Raw genomic sequence first — 17,691 nt, 5'->3', positions numbered from 1 at the left:
CGCTTATCCAGGCATCTTTCTCCCGTTTCCAAGCCTGCGTCCCTTTGAGGCTGGTGCCCCCTTCCTGCCCCTGCCCCACCCCGGGTCGCTTTGGCGTTTAGTCCGAGATTACATAGGATCACTTCGTGAATGGCTCGGCTTTGTTACTTATTCCCTGCATGGCCAGTTTAGGCTTTTTAAATTTATTCATGATTTCATCGTAGAGATAAAATGCCTTGCAGAAAGCAGGATACGTCTCATCCACCCTAATACTAATAGCAATTCCAGGCTTCGGGCCTTTCAGAGTTTTTTGTTTTTTGTTTTGTTTCTTTTAAGCTAATGTGTCGTACTTTGTTACCATGTGTTAAAAGACGGTTAGGTTCTTTGGAGTCAATACATGATGCGTGTAAATTGCTCCAGGTAGGGTAAGTGCTCAGTCGTCATTGCTATTATTTCTTTACTGAATTCTTGTACCTCTGATATGGGTAAAGTCATTATCCTGGATTTAGGGCTGTAAGTATAGAACTGAGACTTGAATCAGTGTCACTAATGTTAGTAGGCTCTAGACCTACCACATCCAAATTCTGGATCCATTCCTGGAGTCTCCAGTTTCCTAATCCATCCTTGCTTGCCGGACTCATTCCATTGAAGACTACATCACATTTCAAGTACTTTTTCTCTCCAATACGAGAGCTTTCCAGATGGAAACTTGTAGCCCAGAACCTACTTAGTTTCTCACCCCTGTTTTCTGCTCTTTCCTTTCAGGCATCTGGAAACAAAGTTAGTCGCCAGTCTGTGTTGTGTGGAAGTCAGAACATCGTTCTCAATGGCAAGGTAAGAGACACAGCCAGCCCCAGGATGCATACTTTTGCTTTCTGTCCACTAATTATCACATTAGCAGGACAGATAATATGTTACCACATCTCCCATTTGTTGCTATGCATTTAAAAATTATCTTTTTGGGGGGCCCCTGGGTGGCTCAGTCAGTTAAACCTCTGACTTTGGCTCAGGTCATGATCTCGCAGTTTGTGGGTTCGAGCCCTGTGTCTGGCCCTGTGCTGACAACTGGAGCCTGGAGCCTACTTCAGCTTCTGTGTCTCCCACTCTCTCTCTCTGCCCTCCCCTGGTCACGCTCTGTCTCTCTCTCAAAAATAAATAAACATTAAAAAAAAACTCACTAAAAATTTTCCTTTTTTCATTCTCCAAATTCTATTGAATACAAAAAAAGATTCCATGAAAGAAGGCAACAGAAAACCTTTTTTCTTTATGCCAGGAACAAAATACAGTGGCACCCAGAACTGAAATTATTGCAAAGTGCTGTAGTGTGCCTTAACCACTAAATACAAATATAAATAGGCAACAAAATATTTTAGTGTAGAAGCTGTAAAGTAGGGGCTGCTGGATGGCTTAGTCGCTTAAGCATCCAACTTCGGTTCAGGTTATGATCTTGCAGTTCGTGAGTTGAGTTCAGGCCCTGCATTGGGCTCTACATTGGTGGTGCAGAGCCTGCTTGGGATTCTCTCTCTCTCTCTCTCTCTCTCTCTCTCTCTCTCTCTGCTTCTCCCTCTCTCTCTCTCCCTCTCTTTCTCTGCCCCTTCCCCACTCTCCCTTTATCTCTCGAAGTAAATAAACTTAAAAAAAAAAAGAAACTATAAAGTAGTAGTAATATAATTAACAGTTTACTAATAATAGCTCAGTATTAACTGAAACTCTTAAAATTGATTTGAGACTCGAGAAAGACGCTAAACTATGAAACGAATTTGCAAAATGGAATATGAAAGGCTGAGAATCTTGTAGTCTGAATAAATTGAAATAGCACAGAGAGGAGTATAAACATGGGAATAATATTACGACATTTCAGAACCAGAGAAAATACCAAGATATATTTGAGCTTGACAGACATTGAAGTCCACGGTTTTTTTCCTGCCAATTTTCTTTGAAATGTTACATCTCTAACTTCCAGAGGGAAAGTAGTCTCACTGTAATCAAGCAATCACAGATTTTTTCAGTAGAGACTCAATTACTGTCTCCATTAGCTCATCATACTATGAGATTTAATAGAAATATAGTTCAGTAATTAGGTATGATTAGTAATTACAGACACATTGTTTCTGCACAGAGTTAGAACACTCATGTGGAGGATTTTTAGAAATCCCTTAGCTAATTTCAGGACATTTTCTGTGATTTTGTATGGAAGGTTTGTTTTTTAAAATGTGATATGTTGGGAGGGTGGGTGATGGGTATTGAGGAGGGCAGCTTTTGGGATGAGCACTGGGTGTTGTATGGAAACCAATTTGACAATAAACTTCATATACTGAAAAAAAAATAAAATGGGATATGTACAACCACTGTGCAACCATCACCACTATCTATTTCCAAAACTTTCATCACTCATACAGAAGCTCTGTATCCATTGAGGAATAATCCCCAGTTCCCTCCTCACTCTCCATCTCTAATAACCTCAATCCACTTTGTGTCTCTGTGAATTTGCCTTTTCTAGATATGTCATATAAGTAGATTCATATAATATTTGTCCTTTTTTTGTCTAGCTTATTCACTCAGCATAATGTCTTCAAGACTCATCCATGTTATAGGATGTAAATTAATACATACATATACGTATACATATATATATATGTTTACATCTGTGTAAACTATTTACGTATATACATATGTAGATAGTTTAGCTTTACTTGGCTTTCTGTTACTTACTTTTTTTTTTTTTTATTTTTTTTTTTTTTTTTTATTTTTGGGACAGAGAGAGACAGAGCATGAACGGGGGAGGGGCAGAGAGAGAGGGAGACACAGAATCGGAAACAGGCTCCAGGCTCCGAGCCATCAGCCCAGAGCCTGACGCGGGGCTCGAACTCACGGACCGGACCGCGAGATCGTGACCTGGCTGAAGTCGGGCGCTTAACCGACTGCGCCACCCAGGCGCCCCCTGTTACTTACTTTTTTTAAACTCAGTCATTAGAATAATCACAATAGGGAACACATATCACACTCACTAAGTACCATTGTTCTCAGTTCTGTTTCTAAGATTCACTGTGGTTTGTGTATTTTCACTGCTGTGTACCATTCCATTTATCCCCTGTCCTATTAGTTATTTTGTTTCTAGTTTTTTGTTTTGTCCCTTTCAGAATTTTGAAATTTCTATTTTCCTAAGCCCTTATATCAGGTGTCATAGTTTCTGCCGGGGTAGACAGAGATCAGATGGCTAAAGAAGACTGGGTGCCAACAACAGAGTGGCGGGGCCTAGTAAAGTGGAGAATCTGGGTCCTAGTTAAGCTCAAGGTGGTTGTTGCCATGTGGGAATATAGGCCTATGTTTCCAGAGCTCTGATTTTCTCAAAAGAAACTGGAAATCTGGGGGAGGAGGGGTTAATTTTATTTTATTTTGAGAGAGAGAGTGCAAACAAGCAGAGGAGAGGGGCAGAGGGGGAGAGAGAGAGAATCTTAAGCGAGCCCCAACATGGGGCTTGATCCCTCAATCCCATGACCCTAGGACCACAATCTGAGCTGAAGTCAAGAGTCAGATGCTTAACTGACAGAGCTACCCAGGCACCCCCATATAATGGAACATTTTAAAAATTATCTTTATTAGAGCCCAAATGTCTGTCAACTGATGAATGGATAAAGAAGATGTTTATATATACTTGGTAATGAGAAAGAATGAAATCTTGCCATTTGCAACAATGTGGATGGGACTGCAGGGTATTACGCTAAGTGAAATAAGTCAGTCAGAGAAAGACAGATATATGTTTTCACTCCTATGTGGAATTTGAGAAACTTAACAAAAGATCATGGGGGAAGGGAAGGGGAAAAAGGTAGTTTCAAACAGAGAGGGAGGCAAACCATAAGAGACTCTTTTTTTTTTATAATGTTTATTTATTTTTGAGAGGGAGAGAGAGAGACAAGAGTGTGAGCTGGGGAAGGGCAGAGAGAGGGAGAGACAGAATCCGAAGCAGGCTCCAGACTCTGAGCTGTCAGCACAGAGCCTGATGCGGGGCTCGAACTCACGAGCTCTGAGATCATGACCTGAGCCAAAGTTGGATGCTCAACCAACTGAGCCACCCAGGCACCCCAACCATAGGAGACTCTTAAATACAGAGAACAAACTGAGGGTTGATGACGGGGAGGGGAAAATGGGTGATGGGCATTGAGGAGGACACTTGTTGTGATGAGCACTGGGTGTTATATGTAAGCAATGAATCATGGGAATCTACTCCTGAAGCCAAGAACACACCGTATACACCATATGTTAGCTAACTTGACAATAAATTATATTTAGAAAAAGACAATAAAAAAATAAAGGAAAAATTATCTTTATTGAGGTATAATTTACATATAATAAAGTGTGCCCATTTTAAGTGTGTAGTTTGACATGTTTTGACTGACGCATACACCTATGCAGCCACTACTACAATTAAGGTGTAAAATGTTCCATCACCCTCATTTTCCTTGGACCCCTCTGTAGTCAGTCCTCCTCCTACCCTTGGCTCCAGGTAACCACTGGTGTAAAACTAATATAGATTAGCTTTTCATTTTGTAGAGTTTCTTATAATGGCAATCATGTACTCTGTCGTCAGGTTTCTTTCATTCAGCATAATGTTTTTGAGATTTATCCATGTTGTGTTCGTTAGTGGATTTATAGCTCATTACTTTTTATAGACGAACAGTATTATTATGGAACTTGCAGACATGTGCAAAAGTGGAGAGAACATATAATGAATCTCCATATGTTCATTCACCAGCTTCTGCAATTAGCAATATTCTGACATTCTGTTTCATCTTTACCTGTACCTATTTTGACCAAGGTGAGGGGCTGGGTATTTTTAAAGCAAATTGTATTATTTCACTCATAAATATTTCAATATGTATCACTGAGATTTAAAAACTTTAAAAATAAGTAGAGTACCCTTATTATATTTTTTAAGAAGCCAGTAATTAACTAATATCATCTAATCCTCGGTCCATGTTCCGTCTTTCTAGTGTCTTAATATGTCTTTTAACAGTTGGTTTATTCAAATCAGGATCCAAATAAGATCAAGTATACATTGCTTCTGGTTGATACACTTCTCAGGGCCCTTTATTTTTTATTTTTTTCTAATGTGTATTTATTTTTGAGACAGAACATGAGCGGGGGGAGGGGGGGACAGGAGAGGGGAGGCAGAGAGAGAGGGGTACAGAGGATCCAAAGCAGGCTCCAGACTCTTCACTGAAAGCAGAGAGCCCGATGTGGGGCTTGAACTCACGAACTGTGAGATCATGACCTGAGCCAAAGTCGGACACTCAACCAACTGAGCCAGCTAGATGCCCTCTCAGGGCCCTTTAAATCTGTAATAGTTCTTTTCCCCCAGCCTGTTTTTTTCTCCCCATGCTACTTATATGTTAAGGAAACTGGCTCACTGTACTGTAGAATTTTCAAGTTTTGGATTTGGCCAGTTCTGTTTGCACAAGTTGTTGAATGCAGTCTCTATGCCCCTTTTCTGCCCTTTAATTAGTAGATCTGGAAGCTTGATCAGATTCCTCTACCTTGAATTTATTTCTCTTTTTCTCATGCACAGCTGTTGTCATAGAGGAGGCCCATTCTTTCATTTTACCTTGATCCACTGTAGTCATCTAACGGGCCACTTTTCCTCCAGTCTTACCTGCTCTCTCCATGTAGATTCTAGGCTGTTTTCAGAGTAGTATTTTTAAACTAAAGATTCACTGTGTTAATCCTCCACTTAAAAACTTTCATTGATTCCTTATATCCTCTAGGGGTATAAGCCTAAGCTTCTGTGCTCAGCATATATAAGGCCTGGTCCCTTGCTTACTTTTTTGGCTAGAACTACAGCCGTATGCACTTCTTCTTCTTCTTCTTTTTTTTTTTTTTTTTACCCTATTTATTCATTTATTCAAAAGACATTTCAAGAATGCCTACTTTTTACTAAGCATGGGGCATTAATCCCCCCCAAACTTCTGATTACATTATCCACCCTGCAGCCCATCCAGGCAATCTTTGGGGAAGCTGGATATACCCTGCAGTGTAGCACTTCATCTGAATCTAGAGTTGGGAAGAGGAACCAGAAACTCAGTAGGTCTACCTGTGGGAGCATGAAGTTGAAGATAGTAGTATTGGGAGGTCGGACAAAGGTAGGGGTAGCCTGGACTTTCACTGAGCAAGTAGCAGGTCAGTCTTGGGGACAGGTGGAACCAAGTGAACCTGAGGAGGTAAGTGAACTCGGGGGGTACCATATTCTCAGCAAACGTCTGTTTATTCAGTGAGTCCTATTTGTGGGATATACTGGGAACCTCTTCAACTAAATCAGCGTTATGAAGGCCATTCTTTTTACCTTACAAGTTATCCCTTTTGCCAGAACACGTTACTCAGTAGATCAAAACATAACTTCAGTAGGTGTCTTGCTACCTACTCTTTTCTGTTGTGTTTTCAGCTGTACTGGTAGTTATTTTTTAAATGTGCTTTGTTTTGTAGACCATTGTGATGAACGACTGTATTATCCGAGGGGATCTGGCAAATGTGAGAGTTGGACGTCATTGTGTTGTGAAAAGCCGGAGTGTCATAAGGCCACCTTTCAAGAAATTCAGCAAAGGGTATGCAATTTAATTACCTTGTTTGGGTCTTGGGCAAGAATCTGCTACTGGTGGTGTGTTCCGTGTGTTGAGGTGTGGTGTGAGGAGCAGGGCTGTGCTATTGTTTGGGACATGAAAGCAGACTTCACTCTGATGAACACAACTCTGGTGGTGGTGGTCTTAGTTTAGTTGTTGGTTGGTTCCCAGAAACAGAATCCACTTAACCTAGAAAAAAAAAGCAAAGGGGGTTCTGGCAAAAGAGACAGGGGCATATTTAATGGAATCTCAGGGTAGGAGAAGGTGCCAGGCCTCACAAGGGACTAGAGCCTGTGCCTGGACAGCTAGACAGAATCACGGTGACTGGTCTGTCGCTCTCTTACTGAGATTATACTGTTTCTTATTTGTCCTTGTCTCTGTGTTTCTGCTTCCCTCCCCCTCTTGTACATTGGCTTTGTCTTCCCCCATTTCTCACGAAGCCAACCTTGCTGCCTCAGCCCCTAACTTATATCTATTCTCCATTTAAGCTTCAGTGGATACCGACCAAGGATTTTAGGTCTTATTTCCAAAATCTTGGGAGAGGAAATCTGATTGGCTCAGCTTGAGTTGAGTGCTCCACCCCTGTCTTAACAGTTGTGACCTGGAGGGCAGGGTCAGGTCAGGCCCACTGTGGGCCCAAAAATAAAGATTGCCCAAGAAAGGACATGGACAGGGCAGGAAAACTATCCACTATGCCTAATGTGCTGGTTTTGGGCTTTGGTTTATTTGTTTTTTGTTTTTTGTTTTTGCCTCTCCCTCTTTTCCCTCCTGGCTTCTACCTGTGGCACCGTCTGTATGTTATTGAGTAAGTCAGCAAGCATTTACTGAGTGCTTTTTTTATGTCAGTCAGTAGGATGCAAGCTGGGTACGTAAAGATGGGTGAAATTGCATTCCTGCCTCAAAGTTCTCAAAACCTAGTGGGAGAAACAATTGCATAAATAGATGGCTACTATAAAATATGATAGTGTAATGTGATAGCCACTGCATAATGTCACGCTCCTGTCATAGGGCTATGTACATGGTTAGGGAGGAACAGAGAACAGAGCAACCGAGACTGTAATACCTAGGAACGTGCAGAAATGATCCTGTATTCCTCAGAATGAGGTCAGACTCCAGACTTTCCATTACATACAGGAATTAGTGCAGGGAGTCTGTAAGTCATTCACATGAAAACATTTGCTCATTAGCTCAGAAGGCAATTGGGGGAAAACTAGAAAACCTCTTGGTAGCCTTTTGTGATTCCATACTGTGACAGGTACTCTGTTGGAGTTGTTGACTTTCCCTTCTGATAATGGCATTACTGGGCTGGATATGGTCCCAGGAAAGCACCGAGAATAAATAATAAACATGGGGTTTATTGGTGAATTGGAAGGATATATAAATGAGAATAGTCCACATGAGAAATACATAAGTACAAAAGTGTAACTAGCAACACATGAATAGTAAGTGAGTTTGGGGGCGCCTGGATGGCTCAGTCAGTTGGGCTTCCAACTCTTGATTTCGGCTCAGGTCATGATCTCACAATTCATGAGATCAAGCCTCATGTCAGGCTCTGTGCTGAGCATGGAACCTGCTTGGGATTCTCTCTCTCCTCTCTCTGCCCCTCCCCTGCTTGTGTGTGTTGTCTCTCTCTCTCAAAATAAAAAAACAAGAAAAAAAAGAGAGAGAGAGTGTGTGTGGATTCTCCCCACTCCCGTCCCACATATCTCAGTATCAGAACTAGATAATAGAAAATAGAACCAGATAAGAATATGAGGTTTGGAATTTTAATTAATTAATTAATTTTTAAGTTTATATATTTTGAGAGAGAGAGAAAACATGAGTGGGAGTGAGGCAGAGAGAGAGGGAGAGAATCCCAAGCAGGCTCTGCACTGCCTGACACAGGGCTCAAACTCACAAACCCTGAGATCATGACCTGAGCTGAGATCAAGAGTTGGACACTTAACTGACTGAGCCACCCAGGCGTCCCTGGAATTTTTAATTTAAAATTAAATGACGGTTCTGCTGTAGACTGTGATGAGATCAAGGAATTCATTGTCACACAAGGGGTGCAGATCAAAAATACGAATGGATTAAGGAAAATTTAAATAAATTATACATACTCAGAGGACAGATACCGTCTCCAATAAAATATTCCTGACAAAATAGAATGTAGGACTAGAAAGAGCCAGTGAGCATCCAACTACTTTATTTTAGTTCCAGTCCAAATATTTTATATCCCAATGTATTGAAGTTACCTGTAAATGCGATCCTAGAACCACTGTCCATGACATTTGAGGAATCCTAGAGAATGGGAATGATGTCAGTAGTCTGGAGAAAGCCTCCTGACTCCTACTCATCTTTCAAGTCTTGGCTTACGTATCACTTTCAGTTAAACTTTTACCAAACTACCAATTTAGATAGTTACATACTCTCATTGTATACTCTCATATCTTGGTGCTTTTCGTCTGTAGCACTAATCACAGTTGTAATTAATTACTTAGATAACCATTTATTTAATCTCTCTTCTCTTGATTGCAAGCTCCTCGTGGGCAGGGTTATGTACCTTTTGCTTGCTATTATATCTCCAGTTCCCTAGCGTAGAGTCTGGCATATAGTAGGCATTCAGGAAAATCAGTGAATATACAAATGTTTGGAATGCTGAATGCTAGAAAATACATCCTCAAAACCTGATGTCAGTTCCTTGAAGCCCTGTAGAGCAGATTACTGAAAATGTGACCTATGAGCATTTTCAAGGAGGCAGGAATGAGCAAAACATTCATTCATTTGGTGCCAGCTCTTTTAGCTTGGAAGGTCTTGCTCCTTCTGCCTTGCTGTTTCTTTGCACACTGCCTGGTCTAATATTTCTGATTTTGAGCTAGTAATCACATTCATCTTCAACATTATAGAATTCCCCTAGCCTGAGAGTTCTTTCCTTACTAGGAGCAGTCTTATTAAGACGAGACGATAAAGTTGAGAATATGGTCTGTAGTTCTATAAACCTCTACCAAGAGCACATCACCTTGACTTTTTTTTGTTTGTTCATCTTTTCCTTCTCTAGTGTTGCATTTTTTCCTTTACATATCGGGGACCATGTCTTTATTGAGGAAGATTGTGTGGTCAACGCAGCTCAGATTGGCTCTTACGTTCACGTTGGCAAGAACTGTGTGATTGTGAGTATGATGTCTTGGCTGGCTAAATGTCCTCCCATCGCCTCAAGCTCACGCCCCTCTCATCAGTGGGCCTCCACTTTTGTGACCGAGGAGGGTAGAAGTAGTTTCTGGCCTACTGGAATTGTTGGATTTGGGGTTTTTTAGGCATTAAAAATCATGGCTAAACTTTACCAAACCTCTTCTATATGATGTTGAACTTTCCTTTGATGATCTTATTTGACCCTCATAACCATCCAAGGGTGATAGTACTATTATTATCCCTATTTGTGAGTGAGAAGCCTGAAGACCTTAGATATTAGGGGATTTGACAAGGCTATTAAGTGGTAGAGCTGGGATTCGAACCCAGGCGGCATGAATAGCCATGCCGATTCTATGGCCTACCTGTTGCCTTACCTCCAGGAATGTACAGTCTAGTGGGTCAAAGGGGATGGCATTAGGCAAAGTGCAGGTAGTTCAGGGTGATGGGTGTGCAGGGCACAAGTGGCCCTTTCTCAGTGGAACCTGTAGGACCCTGGTCCATAAGAGCCTTGGCATCCACTTGTTACATCCAGCCGTGGCTTTCCAGATTTGGATTTCTTAGTATTTCATAGATGAAGAGCTTGATTTCAGTTGGGATTTAGGAGAACATCCTGGGTGAGAATATTAATGACTGGAGCTGAACTGCCTTAAGGTTTAGGGAAGATGTTTCCTATATTTTAAATTTGTACCCAAATTCTAGATTCTTGGGAAAGCCAAGAACTTTTCATGTTTTTATTTTTAAAAAAAAATTTTTTTTTCAACATTTTTTATTTATTTTTGGGACAGAGAGAGACAGAGCATGAACGGGGGAGTGGCAGAGAGAGGGAGACACAGAATCGGAAACAGGCTCCAGGCTCCGAGCCATCAGCCCAGAGCCTGACGCGGGGCTCGAACTCATGGACCGCGAGATCGTGACCTGGCTGAAGTCGGACGCTTAACCGACTGCGCCACCCAGGCGCCCCAAACTTTTCATGTTTTTAAATGGCTGTTCCCAATAATGCAGAGGCAGCCCTCTGCTCTGGACAAGACTCAAGTATCAGAATACTTGCTGAATCTGGGGTTCCTGGGTGGCTCGGTCGGTTAAGCGTCTGACTCTTGATTTGGCTCAGGTCATGATCTCATGGTTCATGAGTTTGACTCCCACATGAATTGAACTGAGCTGATAGCATGAGCCTACTTGGGATTCTCTCTCCTCTCTCTTTCTCTGTGTCCCTCCCCTGCTCATGATGTCTCTCTCTCTCTCTCAAAATAAATAAATAAACAAATTAAAAAATACATCCTGAAACCATGCAGTCACATTCCACAAGCCACAAGCAAAGATGGACCATGTAGTGGAGAGCCACATGACTGTGGAAATCTGACTTGGTTAGTCATAATTAAGGGAAGTTGTTGTTTTGCCAACCATTCTCCTCCAAAGGAGTCCCTTTGTATGTATCAGAGACAGAGAGTCTTTAGTTTGACATGATGTTGAAGGGGGAAAATAGTGAAACTCATCCTGTCCAACAAGAGTTGGTTTTCTAAGCCATGGTTAGATTTTTATTTTTCTTTTTCTTTTTTTCTTTCTTTTCTTTTTTTAAGTTTATTTATTTACTTTGAGAGAGAGGGAGAGAGAGAGAGAGCATGAATCAGGGAGGAGCAAAGAGAAAGGGAGAATCCCAAGCAGGCTCTGTGCTGTCTCGGGCTCAAACCCACAAACCATGAAATCATGACCTGAGCCAAAGTCGGATACTTAACTGACTGAGCCACCCAGGCACCCCACAGCTGGATTTTTTCTGACATTTTCTGCAGCAAAGTGATGACATCCTCATAGTAGCCTAGGTGTTAGTCCTGTCCTTTATCTCCAGAGCAAAATATCTGAAATGTTGAGATCCAAATGCTCTTCCCAGTGCTTAGGGAATTCTAGTCTTCTTGTCCTGTATTTTGCTTTTTAGGCCACTTTTTGATACATCAGTTCATGAAATAGTCACTGTTGGGTATTGGCAGTATTTATTTGCTGAGCCTTTACAAATCCTCAAGTAATCTCAAGAGAAAAATTCTTTTAGAATTCTAGAATCTCGGAGCTAGCAGGAATTCTTTTAGTCCAGCTGACCTCATGACCCACAGATCCTTCCTCTAGCACCCATTTGGTGTTCTAACTCTTGTTTGGATGTGTGAAGGTATAGATGTCAATCAGAACTGCCTGAATGCTTACAGGTAAAGACTAACAAGCAATCTTAACAGGCATCGTTATTGTACTGTGAGCTTTGCATTTATTATCTCTAATCCTCAGAGCATCCCTGCAGGTTTGGTTTTATGTCCTGTTTCACAGATGAGGAAACCAAGGCTCAGAGATGCTAAATAACTTGTATAAGGAGATAAAGGTAGCTGTAATAGTGGTAACACGTAGTTCTTGACTCCTCCTTGAAAAGTTCACCACGAAAGAATAAAGAAGTAGTTTCAGCTTTTAACCTCTTCATCTGTTGCCAATCCACTCATGCCTAAGAAGTACTGGCGTTTTTACTTTTGCTGCTATTTAATTGATCAGTTTTCCCAGAATGCTCTGAAAGCTGATTAAGCATCATTTGTCTGAGTCAGCAGAATGGCTAGCTAGTGGACTCGGCAGGTGCCTACTACAGCAGGTGTGGTGGCTGGTGATACACAGAGCAAAGTTTTATTCACATTGCTCTTTTCCTAGGACCCTTTGTCTGCAGATTCCCTATATGTGAGTGCATGTCTGATGCAGCATATTCTGTTTCATTTCACTCAGTGCCCCATGTATTTAGTCTGTATTATTAGGAGCTTAGGTGCCGTAGGATGTCTTTGAGTTCATTTGGAAATCACCAGGGGAGCTGGCTGGCTGCTGTATTTTTGAAATTGCCATTAGGGGTGCCTGGGTGGCTCATTTGGTTAAGCATCCAGCTTTCGATTTCAGCTCAGATCATGATCTCACGGTTCGTGAGATTGAGCCCTGCGTCAGGCTCTATGCTGACAGCACGAAGCCTGCTTGGGATTCTCTCTCTCCCTCCCTCTCTTTGCCCCTCCCCTGCTTCTGCATGCATGTATATACTCTCTCTTTCTCAAAAATAAATAAATTAAAAAAAAAAAGAAATTGCCAATAGGAGGCAATTATGGGAGAGAACTTTCTAAGAGTGAACGAAGAGCTACAGCTGCAACTTGTTTCTGAGCTACAGATATTGTCAGGTATTGCCAAGGCTATTGTCCACTAGCCAGAGACAGCTTAGCAGTCACTTAAAAAATTCAGACTTAGAGGTATAAGCTTTTTAAAAAACTCATGTGACAATCTACCTGGAAATTCCTGGAAATACCTATGATTTGGGTACTTATTTATTTATTTTTAATGTTTTGTGTATATTTGAGAGAGAGCACACAGTGGGGAAGGGACAGAGAGAGAGGGGAATAGAAGCTCTGAAGCAGGCTCTGTGCTGACAGCAGTAAGCCCGATGCAGGGCTTAAAAGCACAAACTCTGAGATCATAACCTGAGCTGATAGCAGATGCTCAACCAACTGAGCCACCTAGGTGTCCAATTTGGGTGTTTAGTAATGGGGAAATTTTTTATATAGCTTTCATATCCTTTGGTAAAATCTGAGGTCTGGATACATTAGCATTGTCCTGATAGTTAAGAATTCCACATTGTCAGCCAAATGTGCTTTATCAGACCAACTGACCAAAACACAAGTGAAGTCATAGGGCCTGGTAATGTAAATGCAGTCAATAAAGACCAAAACTTTCATTTAGTTTGCAGGTAGTCTGAGGCACAATGCTAATCTGTATATAGAAGCCTCTCCTTTGCCTTAACCCATGAAACGGATGAATCTACCAGACCTTATTTCTTGCCCTCAAAACTCTGTGGGTTATGGCAGAATTGAAAAGTGAAGGCAGTGGATAAAGTCAAGCATAAGGCTTGGCTGAAACCTTCAAAATGAACATATTGGCTGATATGAACCAAGAGTACAGAAGTAGATCCTAATTCTGTGCACAAAATGGCTTCAGGGGTTCAACTGATGTCATGAGAATTAGTCTCCTTCTCTTTCCCGCTTTCCTCTAGGAGACTTTCAGGCAGGTTTTTCCCTTATGGAAACAACACAGCTGGTCCAGGCATCTGTCCTATTCTCGGAAACTCCATTGGAAAGAGCTTCTTTTCCCAGTAGTCCCAGCAAAAGCCCTGATGTTCAGATTCATCAGACTGATCTGGCTCATTCCCTAAACCAGTTGCCATGGCCAGGCTTGGAGTTTGGGGTTAGGATAGGGGACTGTGATGGGCAGGGGGTGGTAACCAAGGGTCAATATAGGTTCTGTTATTAGAAGAAAGGGGAACAAATGTTGGACAAGCAAAATGATAGATGTCCACTAAATGACAAAAAAAGAAAAAGGAAAGGAAATTGTACAATTCTTGGAAGACTGAATTTCAGTCTATAATGCTTAAGATAACCTGAACTGTCCCTAGCATACCCCCTCCCTGAGTTCACACACACACATACACACACACACACACACACACGTGTGTGCACACACACACACTCACACTCGCACACACTAACACCCCTACCTCCTCCTGCTTGTCAAATGCCACCCAAAGTAGAGAACTGTGGCCAAACCTCTTGCCATTGTCCCTGTCTGTGGTATGATATCAGGAATGGAGAAAATACAAAATAGCTTTCTACACAGCAGATTGGACAACTTGTACTCCATTTCCTGATCTGTTTCTTAGTGACAAGATTTTCATTTCAGGGGCGCCGGTGTGTATTGAAAGATTGCTGCAAAATTCTTGACAACACAGTTTTACCCCCAGAAACTGTGGTGCCGCCATTCACTGTCTTCTCCGGCTGCCCAGGTAAGCTTGGGTGTTGATATTCAAAGCTCAAGTTCTTTTTCCGTCAGAAAAATAATGGGTGCAACTTCTGTCTCTGACAATATGTTGATCTAGCTCATTTAAAAGATGCTCCTGCGACAGATTCCCTTGAAATGCTATCTAAAACGTAACCAGTATCTTTTTAAATGCGTAATTGGGTTCACCAGGAAATTTCAAGCAAAGAGGAAAGTACACCCATACCATAAGCATGTTTAGGTTTATGCATCTTCATAATAGAGTGGTTTAGGGTTTGATACTGCTGTGGGGACCAGAGATAAAGCCTTACATTCACGCATGGTGGAGAGATCTTCCTGAAGGGTGAGCTCTCAATAAAAAGTTGATATAGAATAAACCTGCTACTAGACAGGAAAAAGGCACAAAGACGCAAGTCTCTCTTGGCCTGGGCTCTGGGTGGAAAAAGAAAAGTCTGTCCACAGAATTCTAACTATGGCTTCATGTTGGCTGGGGGTTTGTACTTCCCACACTGCCAAGGAATGTCCAACCTGAAAAGTTGACATAAAACAGTCTAAGGCCAATGATAGCACTAGGACACCCGAGAAGAGCAAATATATCCCATCTCGACCTTGGCTGACAGAATGCCCTCAGGTAAAGCCCTCATGAGCTCAGAGTTCCAAGTGGCCAAACATGTGAGCAAACAAAAGTCCTACACTCTCATCCTAGAAAACTTGGAAAACACTGGAAAACAGAAGGAAGAAGAAAACCTCATGTCCCCTGCCCCCAGTCCAAGACAGTCTCTTTTCTGTGTTGTTTTATATGGTTGAACTCATGCAGCATGTACAGAGGCACCCCAGAGATTCACAGATGGATGATGCTATGTAGAGAGAGATTTGACAGTATATGAGATCTACCACTGAGTGGTTTAGTTGTTTTTCCAATTAAAAAACTCATTACTCAGACCATCGACTGTGAGTTTCAAAGATGTACAGAATCATCCACTCAGATTCTTTGGGGAAGAAGTTGACCATTCTGCTCTTTGGTGCACTTTTGCCTTTGCAGAGTAGGAAGGAGAGCCCTGCTGAGTCATTCTCCCTTATGGGGTTCCCATTGTGGAAAAGCTTAATCATTCTTAGCAAGTGCGGATCAGAACAGCCCTTACAGTTGTTTTAGGTTGATTGTCAAACAGGTATCTGCTCTGAGGTGAGAAGCATATTGCCCGAGAAATATCCTTTTTTTTTTTTTTTTAATGTTTATTTATTGTTCAGAGAGAGAGCAGGGGAGGGGCAGAGAGAGAGGGAGACAGAATCCAAAGCAGGCTATGCTGTCAGTTCAAAGCCCGATGTGGGGCTCAAACCCACAAACCGTGATATCATGACCTGAGCAGAAGTCAGATGCTCAACTGACTGAGCCACCCAGGAGTCCCGCCAGAGAAATATCTTGATCTCTTTTAACTTTATCAAGGTCCTTAGCACCACCTATGGTCTTTGGACACCAATGGCAGAGGCAGGGAGGCACCACTTCGTATTTGAAATCCAAATAAGCACTGTGTTTTAGAGGTTCTGATGGAGGATTCAAGCTGCCTGAGACCTTAGAGATCATTGCATAGATGGGGGAAATAGAAAGGTGTGGGTGTCCACAGGGTCAGAGCTGGTTTGTGGGAAAGCCTTGACTAGCACTTGAGACCCCTTATTTAGAATCCTGTACTTTCTGCACTGTGACAAGATGCTTCCCGTGTTCATTTGCAGTAGTTTCACAAACATGCTAACTATCTTGATACTGCTGTTGGAAATCTCCATCTTTAATAAAGAGGCGTAGGGCTGCAGGAAGACTGGCACATTTTTGGAGGGCTCCACTGCATGAAACTGACTAGTGGAACAAAGTGAAAGACAAACCATCTGGAAAGAATGTTGGCCAAAATTGCCTACAGGAGTCAGACAGAAGTGACTGAAGTAATAGCCTGTCGTAGCTATCTAAGAATACAAACCTAACATTGTGAGATCTTCTGATGTTTCATGAGGAGCTAAAAATCTGAATTTTTATGTGATATCCCTGGACTTTTAAATGTTGGCTGCTAACTTTTTAAAAAGATTAAATACTATGCAGACCAAACATAGGCTTGCAAATCTAACATGGCTGTTCATTTGTAAACAGTTCCTGTGAGAATTTTGTATTTTTAAGACCTTTTTTCCATTGTACCTGTTACTTTCTCTTTCTATATATGCAAGTGCATGTATTTGTTCTTGTATGTATGATGTGTAGGTATGCGTATTCATATGCATATATACATATACTTGTGTACATAATACAGATGTATGAGACTGTTTACACCTGTGTAAACAGACTCACACTCTCTATTCTGTTTGGAAACTTGCCTTCTTAACAGTGTATCTTGGGCATCTTTTCTTGTCAGTATGTGGAGAGTCCCCTCATTCCTTTTAATGGTTACATGTTTTTCGTTGCATAAATGTACCACAGTGTAACTCATCAGTAATGGTGTAATGGATCATCAGATGTTGCCTTTGGTTTTTCAGTATTAGAAACTTTGCTGCGTTAATATTCTTGTACACGTATTGTTCAGTTGGGCAAGGTTATCTGTAGGATAAATTCTTAGAAGTTGGATTGTCAGGTCACAGGGTATGACAGTTGTATGAACGTACACTTCCACCCGTAGTATATGGGAGTGACTTTTCCTGTAAATCCTTAAATACAATTTTTTGTCTTTCTATAGGATATTTCTGTTCTACTCCCATCCACGACTTGTATGTAGCAGGTTTGGGGACTGCATGTTTCACTGTATGAACAGCAGAGCAGCTTCTTACTTCAAAGCGTGTTCACCTTGGCTTTGCCCAGTAGGTGTCACACCAGAATCCAGGGGATGGACAAATCCATCCTGAAACAACCTCCAGTGGAGTCAGAGATGCCTTAATAACCTTTTTTACCTGGAATTTATTTATCCATTCAGGGAATTGTATTCTTTGTCTCCCCCCCCCCCCCCCCCCCCCGCACCCCGACACACACACAAATACTATCTCAGAGATGTGGTCAGTAGAACTACTCTGCTAGCATTGAAGATGGAGGACTTGGATTTAGATGCTCATGAGTAAAGAAAAGGGGCCTATAGGG

General features: G+C 41.7%; 1 protein-coding gene across 2 annotated transcripts in view; it reads left to right on the top strand.

Moving 5' to 3' along the window:
• The window catches only part of DCTN5 (dynactin subunit 5), a 30,790-nt gene that overhangs the window by 157 nt on the left and 12,942 nt on the right, over window positions 1-17,691 (top strand). For both annotated transcript variants that reach the window (XR_009256781.1, XM_058711464.1), the window contains exons 2-5: window positions 745-813; window positions 6,457-6,575; window positions 9,631-9,742; window positions 14,490-14,592. Coding sequence is in view for 1 of the 2 variants with exons in the window: in XM_058711464.1 (XP_058567447.1) it covers window positions 745-813; window positions 6,457-6,575; window positions 9,631-9,742; window positions 14,490-14,592 (403 nt within the window). In the remaining variant the exon portion in view is untranslated. The remainder of the gene's footprint in view (window positions 1-744; window positions 814-6,456; window positions 6,576-9,630; window positions 9,743-14,489; window positions 14,593-17,691) is intronic.

This window comes from Neofelis nebulosa, chromosome 18 (assembly GCF_028018385.1).
Source record: "Neofelis nebulosa isolate mNeoNeb1 chromosome 18, mNeoNeb1.pri, whole genome shotgun sequence".
Classification (NCBI taxonomy): domain Eukaryota; kingdom Metazoa; phylum Chordata; class Mammalia; order Carnivora; family Felidae; genus Neofelis; species Neofelis nebulosa.
This window is presented reverse-complemented; position numbering and strand designations above follow the sequence as displayed.